The 12,369-nt window shown below is 48.6% G+C and overlaps 1 protein-coding gene across 4 annotated transcripts in view; it reads left to right on the forward strand.

The window, feature by feature from the left end:
* LOC140734043 (uncharacterized) overlaps positions 1 to 12,369 on the forward strand; it is a 135,946-nt gene that overhangs the window by 18,818 nt on the left and 104,759 nt on the right. For all 4 annotated transcript variants that reach the window (XM_073057623.1, XM_073057624.1, XM_073057625.1 and 1 more), the window contains exon 3: positions 2,528 to 2,938. In XM_073057623.1, coding sequence (XP_072913724.1) covers positions 2,528 to 2,938 — 411 coding nt within the window. The remainder of the gene's footprint in view (positions 1 to 2,527; positions 2,939 to 12,369) is intronic.

Genomic DNA, 12,369 nt, shown 5'->3' on the forward strand with positions numbered 1-12,369 from the left:
TGTAGCCACAGAAAAGGCAGTCATAGGAGCCCAGCGGGTGCCCATGTGGGAGGAGCTGAAAGAGAATTTGAGTGTGAGGACCAGTTCTGCCAGACAGAAGAGAGTTGTGATGGAGGAGAGCTGGTTAGATCTGGTGTCTAGAAAGAAGCAGAGAGCTTTAAGGACTTCCTGATGGGGGAATGAAAGTGGCTTTAAGGTCTTCACTTCAGAGAACAGAGTTTCCATTCTCCTAGATGGAGTAGAGATCTGTTTCCATTTTGACACGAAAGAGTCTTTCTCTTTTGATCAGTGTCAAAAAAAACAAATTAAACCAAATATAAATATTCCATATTAAGATGTATGGGATCTTGCTGTATCTATATACTCACTCAGATTATATATATTCACTCAGATGTCACTTTATTCGGTACTGGTAGACCCGATAATGCAAATATCTAATCAGCCAGTCATGTGGCAGCTCAATGCATAAAAGCAAGCAGGTGGTTCAGTTGTCGTTCAGACCAAACATCAGAATGGGTAAGAAATGTGTTCTAAGTGACATAGACCACAGAGTGTTTGTTGTGCCAGATGGGGTGGTTTGAATATCTCAAAAACTACTGATCTCCTGGGATTTTCACACAGTCTCTAGAGTTCAGAGAGAATGGTATGAAAAATGAAAGAAAAACATCCAGAGAGCAGCAGTCTGTGGACAAAAACACCTTCTTAATGAGAGAGGTCAGAGGAGAATGGCCACACTGATTAAAGCTGACAGGAAGGCTACAGTAACTCAAATAACCACATGTTACAACAGTGGTGTGCAGAAGAGCATCTCTGAATGCACAACACATTGAACCTCCAAGGATACTGGTTTCCCTCCAGTTCAGGTGCAACCCATCCCACTTGTACAGGTCACTCCTTCCCCAGAAAAGGTTCCAATGATCCAAGAACTTGAAACCCTGCCCGTTGCACCATCTCCTCAGCCACTCTTTTGTTTGTGCTGTCTCCCTGTTCTGACCTTCACTAGCTCATGGCACTGGGAGTAATCTGGAGATCGCCACCTTGAAGGTCCTGCTCTTCAGCCTCCTTCCTAACTCCCTAAATTTACTGCACAGGACCTCTACCCTTCTCCTGCCTATATCATTGGTACCAACATGTACCATGACCTCTGGCTCTTCTTCAAGATTATTCTGCAACTGTTCAGAGATATCCTGGACCCTAGCACCCAGGAGACAACACACTACCCTGGTTTCTCTTTTGCTGCCGCAGAATCTCCTGTCTGTCCCCCTAATTGTTGAGACCCCTATGACTATTGCTCCACCTGACTTCACTGCTTTTCTGAGGCTCAGAGCTGACCACAGTGCTATTGGTCTGGCTGCTGCTGCCTTGCCCAGATAGGTCATCCCCCTCAGTAGTATCTAAAGGGATATACCTGTTGTTGAGGGGAATGGCCACAGGTACAAAGGAAATTACAGCACTCAAAAGTCATATCTATCAAATGCTCTGTGTCCCAGATGATCCATAGTTCATCCATCTCCAGCTCCACCTCCTTAATATGGTCTTTTATGAACTGGAGTGGCTGCACTTCCTGCAGGTGTAGTCATCAGGGAGATCATCAGGCTCCATGAATTCCCACATCTGACAGGAGGAGCATTGCACTGCCATATCTGCCATCCTGCCCCCGGACCAAATCTTCTAACCTGTTTCTTTGGCCTCAGCCACTTCTCGTTGATGTCTCTTGAGTCAAAGTCCGAGGCTCCTACTGTCACCGCTGGCCTACCAATAGTGGCCACCCTGCTTGTCCATTCTGTACTTTCATTTACTTTACAGTGCTCTGCTCCTGTCACTGATTGGGCCTCTGGAATGAAGAGCCTGTACTCACTGGAATTTAGAAGAATCTGGGTGGGATCTCATTGAAACCTACTGAATGTTGAAAGGGCTAGATAAGGTGGATGTGGAAAGGATGCTTTCTATGGTGGGGGTATCCAGAACTAAAGAGCACAGCGTCAAAATTGAGGGACGACCCTTTAGAAGAGAGGGAAGATGGAAGATGTAGAGAGAGGTGAATCTGTGGAATACTCTGCCACAGATTGCTGTGGAGGCCAAGTCCATGGGTGGAGGTTGATCATTTCCTGATCAGTCAGGGCATGAAAGGATATGGTGAGAAGACAAATGTCTGTGATTGAGTGGGATCTGAGATCTGCCATAATGGAATGGCAGAACAGACTCAATGGGCTGAAGAGCCTAATTCTGCTTCTATGCCTTATGGTCTTATGTGTCACACTATTGACTGTTTGAGAGGGTCACAGCGATGCACGTGTGGAAACAATAGTCTAGTGAAAAATCTTCACTATAGAAGGAACTGTTCATGGGATCAAACATCCACATGTCAGGACACAGCATGGTCCACACAGAATCAATGATGGCAGGACCATGCCGATAATCTGTGTGGGTCAGTACAGTGAGTGAGGAATCTGCTCTTGATGTCCTGGAACTGCAAGGGATCTCTGCCCATGCTTAAGTTGCTCACTGACCCTTTTATCTCTTCCAGGTGAGGAGCTGCGGTCAGTGACATGGCCACAGGCTACAATGTGGCCACCGCCGTCCCTGGGAGGGATGTTCCCTGTCACGGGACAAAACACAAAGGAGGGCCCAGTGACTACTGCTGGGTCACTGCCAGTCCAGCGCCCAGTGCCAGGAGTTGGGGCTGCTGATCCTTGGCTTCTGCCAGCTGGAGCCCAGCACATGGGTGTCCTCTTCCAGCCGCACCTCCTGCAGCCCCGGAACATACTGCCCGCTGTGGACTCCGAGGGACACTATGGCCTGAGTACAGTCCCCAGCACACTCCCTCCTCGACAGAAGACTGCTGTTCCACACCCCTGGACAGGAATCTCCCACCATCACCCCAAGGGCATCAACCCCGAGAGAGGAATGAGGCCTGAGCGGTGGGGGAATGAGAAAGGTAACGATCATTGACGTTGGAGGAGTGGAACGAGGTCCCAGAGCTGTACAATGGCTGCATCATAGGAGTTACAGGGATGTGGGAGCCAATGGGGGTAACAGAGACTTTTAGGGGTGCAGGAGCCGGAGAGGGTAACAGAGACTGGGAGGGGTGTAGGAGTTGAAGGGGGGGTTACAAAGACAGGGAGTGGTGTGGTGGAGGGAGGGAGTTACAGAGACTGGGAAAGGTGTAGGAGTTGGAGGAGGTTACAGATAGGGATTGGTGTAGGGGAGGGAGGGAGTTACAGAGACCAGAAGAGGTGTAAGAATTGGAGGGATAGTTGTAGAGACAGGGAGGGGTGTAGGAGCTGGAGGGGTGGTTTACAGGGACAAGGATCAGTGTAGGGGAAGGAGGGAGTTAGAGACAGGGAGGAATGTAGAGTCTTGAGAGTTTTACGGAGATGAGGAGAGGTAGAGATAGGAGGCAGTTACAGAGACAAGGAGAGATAGAAACATAGAAAACCTACAGCTCAATACAGGCTTACTTTAGAAATTAACTAGGGTTACCCATAGCCCTCTAAGCTCCATGTACCTATCCGGAGTCTCTTAAAAGACCCTATTGTTTCTGCCTTCACCACCATCGCTGGCAGCCCATTCCATGCACTTACCACTCTGCATAGAAAAACTTACCCCTGACATCTCCTCTGTACCTACTTCCAAGCACCTTAAAACTGAACCCTCTCATGTTAGCCATTTCAGCCCTGGTAAAAAACCTCTAACTATCCACATGATCAAAGCCTCTCGTCATCTTATACACCTCTATCAGGTCACCTTTCATCCTCCGTCGCTCCAAGGAGAAAAGGCAAGTTCACTCAACCTATTCTCATAAGGCATGCTCCCCAAACCAGCCAACGTCCTTGTAAATCTCCTCTGCAATCTTTTTATAGTTTCCACATCCTTTCTGTTGTGAGGTGAGCAGAACTGAGCACAGCACTCCAAGTGTGTTCTGACCAGGGTCCTATATAACATCACCTCTTGGCTCTTGAACCTAATCCCACTGTTGATGAAGGCCAAAGCACTGTATACCTTCTTAACCACACAGTCAGCTTGTACAACAGCTTTGAGTGTCCGAAGGACTCAGACCACAAGGTCCCTCTGATCCTCCACACTGCCAAGAGTCTTACTATTAACATTATATTCTGCCATCATATTTAACATACCAAAATGAACCACCTCACACTTATTTGGGTTGAACTCCATTTGCCACTTCTCAGCCCAGGTTTGCATCCTATTGATGTCCCGCTAAAACCTCTGACAGCTCTGCACACTATCCACAACACCTCCAACCTTTGTGTCATCAGCAAATTTACTAACCCATCCCTCCACTTCCTCATCCAGGCCATTTATAAAACTCACAAAGAGTAAGGGGTCCCAGAACAGATCCCTGAGACACACCACTGTTCACCAACCTCCATGCAGAATATGACCCATCCAACCACCCTTTGCTTTCTGTAAGTAAGCCAATTCCGCAAAGCAATGTCCTCTTGGATCCCATGCCTCCTTACTTTCTCAATAAGCCTTGCATGGGATACCATATCAAATACCTTCCTGAAATCCATATACACTACATCTACTGCTCTTCCTTCATCAATGTGTTTAGTCACATCCTCAAAAAATTCAATCAGGCTCGTCAGGTACGACCTGCCTTTGACAAAACCATGCTGACTATTTTTAATCATATTATGCCCCCTCCAAATGTCTCTCAGGATCTTCACCATCAACTTACCAACCACTGAAGTAAGATTCACTGGTCTATAAGTTCCTGGGCGATCTCTACTCCTTTTCTTGAATAAGGGAATAACATCTGCAACCCTTCAATCCTCTGGAACCTCTCCCATCCCCATTGATGATGCAAAGATCATTGCCAAAGGCTCAGCAATCTCCTCCCTCACCTCCCACAGTAGCTAAGGGTATAGCTTGTCTGGTCCTGGTGACTTATCCAACTTGATGCTTTCCAAAAGCTCCAGCACATCCTCTTTCTTAATATCTACATGCTCAAGCTTTTCAGTCCACTGTAGGTCATCCCTACAATCGCCAAGGTCCTTTTCCATTGTGAATACTGAAGCAAAGTATTCTTTAAGTACCTCGCTACCTCTGGTTCCATACACACTTTTCCATTGTCACATTTGATTGGTCCTATTTTCTCTTGTCGTATCTTCTTGTCTTCACATACTTGTAGAATGCCTTGGGGTTTACCTTAATCCTCTCGCCAAGGTCTTCTCATGGCCCCGTCTGGCTCTCCTAATTTCATTCTTAAGCTCCTTCCTGCTAGCATTATAAGTTTCTAGATCTCAATCATTACCGAGTTTTTTTAACCTTTCGTAAGCTTTTCTTTTCTTCTTGACTAGATTTTCAACAGCCTTTGTACACTACGGTTCCTGTACCCTACCATCCTTTCCCTGTCTCTTTGGAACATACCTATGCAGAACGCCATGCAAATAACCCCTGAACATTTGCCACATTTCTGCCGTGCATTTCCCTGAGAACATCTGTTCCCAATTTATACTTCCAAGTTCCTGCATGATAGCTTCATATTTCCTCTTGCTCCAATTAAACGCTTTCCTAACTTGTCTGTTCTTATCCCTCTCTAATGTTATGGTAAAGGAGATAGAATTGTGATCACTATCTCCAAAATGCTCTCCCGCTGAGAGACCTGACATCTGACCAGGTTCATTTCCCAATACCAGATCAAGTACAGCCTCTCCTCTTGTAGACATATCAACATATTGTGTGAGGACACCTTCCTGAACACACTTAACCCTTCCTCTAGGGAGCTGTCAATCAATAATGGGGAAATTAAAAGCTCCCATCACGACAACCCTGTTATTATTGCACCGTTCCTGAATCTGTCTCCCTATCTGCTCCTCGATGTCCCTATTACTATTGTGTGGCATATAAAAAACACCCAGTAGAGTAAATCAGCCCTTCCTGTTTCTAACTTCCACCCACAGAGACCCAGTAGACAATCTCTCCATGAGTTCCTCATTTCCTACAGCCGTGAAACTATCTCTGATCAGCAGTGCTACGCTCCCACCTCTTTTGCCTCTCTCCCTGTCCTTTCTGAAACATGTTAAGCCTGGTACTCGAAGTAGCCATTCCTGCCCCTAAGCCATCCAAGCCTTTGTAATGGCCACAATATCATAGCTCCAAATACTGATCCACACTCTGAGCTCATCCGCTTTATTCATGATGCTCCTTGCATTAAAATAGACTCATCTCAAACCATCAGTCTGAGTGCTTCCCTTCTCTATCACCTGCCTATCCTCACTCTCACACTGTCTACAAGCTTTCTCAATTTGTGAGCCAACTACCCTTTCCTCTGTCTCTTCAGTTCAATTCCCACCCCCCACAATTCTAATTTAAACTCTCCCCGATAGCCTTAGCAAACCTCCCCGCCAGGATATTGGTCCCCCTCAATTTCAAATGCAACTTGTCCTTTTTGTACAGGTCACACCTGCCCCAAAAGAGGTCCCAAACATCCAGAAATCTGAATCCCTGCCCCCTGCTCCAATCCCTCAGCCACGCATTTATCCTCCACCTCATCCTATTCCTATTCTCACTGTCGCGTGGCACAGGCAGTAATCCAGAGATTACTACCTTTTGGGTCCCGCTTCTCAGCTTCCTTCCTAACTCCCTGTAGTCTGTTTTCAGGACCTCCTCCCTTTTCCTGCCAATATCGTTGGTACAAATATGTACCACGACCTCTGGCTGTTCACCTTCCCACTTCAGGATATCGTGGATGCGATCAGAAACATCTGGATCCTGGCACCTGGGAGGCAAACTACTATCCATGTTTCTTTCCTTCGTCAATCGCATTTCTGACCCCCTAACTATAGAGTCCCCTATCACTGCTGCCTTCCTCTTCCTTTCCCTATCCTCTGAGCCACAGGGCCAGACTTTGTGCCAGAGGCACGGCCACTCTCGCTACCCCCAGGTAGGCTGTCCCTCCCAACAGTTCTCAAACAGGAGTACTTATTGTTAAGGTGGGCAGCCACAGGGATACTCTCTGGTATCTGACTCTTTCCCTTCCTTCTGCTGACTGTTACCCACTTATCTGTCTCCTAAGGCCCCGATGTGACTACTTGCATATAGCTCATCTCTATCACCACCTCATTCTCCCTGAGCAGATGAAGGTCATCGAGCTGCATCTCTAGTTCCCTAACCAGGTCCCTAAGGCAGATATAACCATATAACATATAACAATGGAAACAGGCCATCTCGGCCTTTCTAGTCCGTGCCGAACGCTTACTCTCACCTAGTCCCACTGGCCCGCACTCAGCCCATAACCCTTCATTCCTTTCCTGTCCATATACCTATCGAATTTTACTTTAAATGACAATACCGAACCTGCCTCTACCACTTCTACTGGAAGCTCGTTCCACAAAGCTACCACTCTCTAAGTAAAGAAATTCTCCCTCATGTTACCCTTAAACTTTTGCCCCCTAACTCTCAACTCATGTCCTCTTGTTTGAATCTCCCCTACTCTCAATGGAAAAAGCCTATCCATGTCAACTCTATCTATCCCCCTCATAATTTTAAATACCTCTGTCAAGTCCCCCCTCAACATTCTACGCTTCAAAGAATAAAGAGCTAACTTGTTCAACCTTTCCCTGTAACTTAGGTACTGAAACACAGGTAACATTCTAGTTAATCTTCTCTTTACTCTCTCTATTTTGTTGACATCTTTCCTATAATTCGGTGACCAGAACTGTACACAATACTCCAAATTCAGCCTTACCAATGCCTTGTACAATTTTAACATTACATCCCAACTCCTAAACTCAATGCTCTGATTTATAAAGGCCAGCTTACCAAAAGCTTTCTTCACCACCCTATCCACATGAGATCCCACCTTCAGGGAACTATGCACCATTATTCCTAGATCACTCTGTTCTATTGCATTCTTCAATGCCCTACCATTTACCATGTATGTCCTGTTTAGATTATTCCTACCAAAGTGTAGCACCTCACACTTATCAGCATTAAACTCCATCTGCCATCATTCAGCCCACTCTTCTAACTGGCCTAAATCTCTCTGCAAGCTTTGAAAACCTACTTCATTATCCACAATGCCACCTCCCTTAGTATCATCTGCATACTTACTAATCCAATTTACCACCCCATCATCCAGATCATTAATGTAAATGACAAACAACATTGGACCCAGTACAGATCCCTGAGGCACACCACTAGTCACCGGCCTCCAACCTGACAAACAGTTATCCACCACTACTCTCTGGCATCTCCCATCCAGCCACTGTTGAATCCATTTTACTACTTCAATATTACTACCTATCGATTGAACCTTCCTAACTAACCTTCCATGCGGAACCTTGTCAAAGGCCTTACTGAAGTCCATATAGGCAACATCTACTGCTTTACCCTCGTCAACATTCCTCGTAATCTCTTCAAAAAAATCAATAAAATTTGTCAAACATGACCTTCCACACACAAATCCATGCTGACTGTTCCTAATCAGACCCTGTCTATCCAGATAATTATATATACCATCTCTAAGAATACTTTCCATTAATTTACCCACCACTGACGTCAAACTGACAGGCGTATAATTGCTAGGTTTACTCTTAGAACCCTTTTTAAACAATGGAACCACATAAGCAATACGCCAATCCTCCGGCACTATCCCCGTTTCTAATGACATTTGAAATATTTCTGTCAGAGCCCCTGCTATTTCTACACTAACTTCCCTCAAGGTCCTAGGGAATATCCTGTCAGGACCCGGAGATTTATCCACTTTTATATTCCTTAAAAGCGCCAGTACTTCCTCCTCTTTAATTGTCATAGTTTCCATAACTTCCCTACTTGTTTCCCTTACCTTACACAATTCAATATCCTTTTCCTTAGCGAATACCAAAGAAAAGAAATTGTTCAAAATCTCCCCCATCTCTTTCAGCTCCACACATAGCTGTCCATTCTGATTCTCTAAGGGACCAATTTTATCCCTCACTATCCTTTTGCTATTAATATAACTGTAGAAACCCTTAAAATTTATTTCCACCTTACTTGCCAAAGCAACCTCGTATCTTCTTTTAGCTTTTCTAATTTCTTTCTTAAGATTCTTCTTACATTCTTTATATTCCTCGAGCACCTCAGTTACTCCATGCTGCCTATATTTATTGTAGATATCTCTCTTTTTCATAACAAAGTTTCCAATATCCCTTGAAAACCATGGCTCCCTCAAACTTTTAACCTTTCCTTTCAACCTAACAGGAACATAAAGATTCTGTACCCTCAAAATTTTACCTTTAAATGACCGCCATTTCTCTATTACATCTTTCCCATAAAACAAATTGTCCCAATCCACTCCTTCTAAGTCCTTTCGCATCCCCTCAAAGTTAGCCTTTCTCCAATCAAAAATCTCAACCCTGGATCCAGTCCTATCCTTCTCCATCATTATATTGAAACTAATGGCATTGTGATCACTGGACTCGAAGTGCTCCCCAACACATACCTCCATCACCTGACCTATTTCATTCCCTAACAGGAGATCCAACACTGCCCCTTCTCTAGTCAGTACCTCTATGTATTGCTGCAAAAAACTATCCTGCACACATTTTACAAACTCCAAACCATCCAGCCCTTTTACAGTATGGGCTTCCCAGTCTATGTGTGGAAAATTTAAATCTCCCACAATCACAACCTGTGCTTACTACAAATATCTGCTATCTCCTTGCAAATTTGCTCCTTCGATTCTCGCTCCCCATTAGGTGGTCTATAATACACCTCTATGAGTTTTACTACACCTTTCCCATTCCTCAATTCCACCCAAATAGTCTCCCTAGACAAGCCCTCTAATCTATCCTGCCAGAGCACCGCTGTAATATTTTCTCTGACAAGCAACGCAACACCTCCCCCTCTTGCCCCTCCGATTCTATCACACCTGAAGCAACTAAATCCAGGAATATTTAGTTGCCAATCACACCCTTCCTGCAACCATGTTTCACTAATAGCTACAACATCATATTTCCAGGTATCAGTCCATGCTTTAAGCTCATCCACCTTTGTGGGTTGAGGGGGGGTTACAGGGTCAGATGTGGGTTGAGGGGGGGTTACAGGGTCAGGTGTGGGGTGAGGGGGGGTTACAGGGACAGGTGTGAGATGAGGGGGGTTACAGAGTCAGGTGTGGGGTGAGGGGGGTTACAGGGTCAGGTGTGGGCTGAGGGGGGGTTACAGGGTCAGGTGTGGGGTGAGGGGGGGTTACAGGGTCAGGTGTGAGATGAGGTGGGTTACAGGGTCAGGTGTGGGGTGAGGGGGGTTACAGGGCCAGGTGTGGGGTGAGGGGGGGGTTACAGGGTCAGGTGTGAGATGAGGTGGGTTACAGGGTCAGGTGTGGGGTGAGGGGGGTTACAGGGCCAGGTGTGGGGTGAGGGGGGGTTACAGAGACAGGTGTGGGGTGAGGGTGGGTTACAGAGTCAGGTGTGGGGTGAGGGGGGTTACAGGGCCAGGTGAGGGGTGAAGGGGGGTTACAGGGTCAGGTGTGGGGTGAGGGGGGGTTACAGGGTCAGGTGTGGGGTGAGGGGGTTTACAGGGTCAGATGTCGGTTGAGGGGGAGTTACAGGGTCAGGTGTGGGGTGAGGGGGTTGCAGTCAGGTGTGGGGTGAGAGGGGGTTACAGGGTCAGGTGTGGGGTGTGGGGGGTTACAGGGTCAGGTGTGGGGTGAGGGGGTTACAGTCAGGTGTGGGGTGAGAGGGGGTTACAGGGACAGAAGTGGGGTGAGGGGGGGTTACAGGGTCGGGTGTGGGCTGAGGGGGGGTTACAGAGTCAGTTGTGGGGTGGGGGGTTACAGAGTCAGGCATGGGGTGAGGTCGGGTTACAGTGTCAGGTGTGGGGTGAGGGGGGGTTACAGGGTCAGATGTGGGTTGAGGAGGGGTTACAGGGTCAGGTGTGGGGTGCGGAAGGGGTTACAGGGTCAGGTGTGGGGTGAGGGGGGTTCCAGAGTCAGATGTGGGTTGAGGGGGGGTTACAGGGTGTGTGGGGTGAGGGGGTTTACAGGGTCAGATGTCGGTTGAGGGGGGGTTACAGGGTCAGGTGTGAGATGAGGGGGGTTACAGAGTCAGGTGTGGGGTGAGGGGGGGTTACAGGGTCAGGTGTGGGGTGAGGGGGGGTTACAGAGTCAGGTGTGGGGTGAGGGGGGTTACAGGGTCAGGTGTGGGCTGAGGGGGGTTACAGGGTCAGGTGTGGGGTGAGGGGGGTTACAGGGACAGGTGTGGGGTGAGGGGGGGGTTACAGGGTCAGGTGTGAGATGAGGTGGGTTACAGGGTCAGGTGTGGGGTGACGGGGGTTACAGGGCCAGGTGTGGGGTGAGGGGGGGGTTACAGGGTCAGGTGTGAGATGAGGTGGGTTACAGGGTCAGGTGTGGGGTGAGGGGGGTTACAGGGCCAGGTGTGGGGTGAGGGGGGGTTACAGAGACAGGTGTGGGGTGAGGGGGGGTTACAGAGACAGGTGTGGGGTGAGGGTGGGTTACAGAGTCAGGTGTGGGGTGAGGGGGGTTACAGGGCCAGGTGAGGGGTGAAGGGGGGTTACAGGGTCAGGTGTGGGGTGAGGGGGGGTTTACAGGGTCAGGTGTGGGGTGAGGGGGGGTTACAGTGTCAGGTATGGGGTGAGGGGGGGTTACAGGGTCAGGTGTGGGGTGGGGGGTTACAGAGTCAGGTGTGGGGTGAGGGGGGGTTACAGAGTCAGGTGTGGGGTGAGGAGGGTTACAGGGTCAGGTGTGGGCTGAGGGGGGTTACAGGGTCAGGTGTGGGGTGAGGGGTGGTTACAGAGTCAGGTGTGGAGTGAGGGGGGTTACAGAGTCAGGTGTGGAGTGAGGGGGGGTTACAGAGTCAGGTGTGGGGTGGGGGGGTTACAGAGTCAGGTGTGGGGTGAGGGGGGTTACAGGGTCAGGTGTGGGGTGAGGGGGGGTTACAGAGTCAGGTGTGGGGTGAGGGGGGTTACAGAGTCAGGTGTGGGGTGAGGGGGGGGTTACAGGGTCAGGTGTGAGATGAGGGGGTTTACAGGGTCAGATGTCGGTTGAGGGGGGGTTACAGGGTCAGGTGTGGGGTGAGGGGGGTTCCAGAGTCAGATGTCGGTTGAGGGGGGGTTACAGGGTGTGTGGGGTGAGGGGGTTTACAGGGTCAGATGTCGGTTGAGGGGGAGTTACAGGGTCAGGTGTGGGGTGAGGGGGTTGCAGTCAGGTGTGGGGTGAGAGGGGGTTACAGGGTCAGGTGTGGGGTGTGGGGGGTTACAGGGTCAGGTGTGGGGTGAGGGGGTTACAGTCAGGTGTGGGGTGAGAGGGGGTTACAGGGACAGATGTGGGGTGAGGGGGGGTTACAGGGTCGGGTGTGGGCTGAGGGGGGGTTACAGAGTCAGTTGTGGGGTGGGGGGTTACAGGGT

Source organism: Hemitrygon akajei, chromosome 10 (assembly GCF_048418815.1).
Source record: "Hemitrygon akajei chromosome 10, sHemAka1.3, whole genome shotgun sequence".
In the NCBI taxonomy this organism is placed as follows: domain Eukaryota; kingdom Metazoa; phylum Chordata; class Chondrichthyes; order Myliobatiformes; family Dasyatidae; genus Hemitrygon; species Hemitrygon akajei.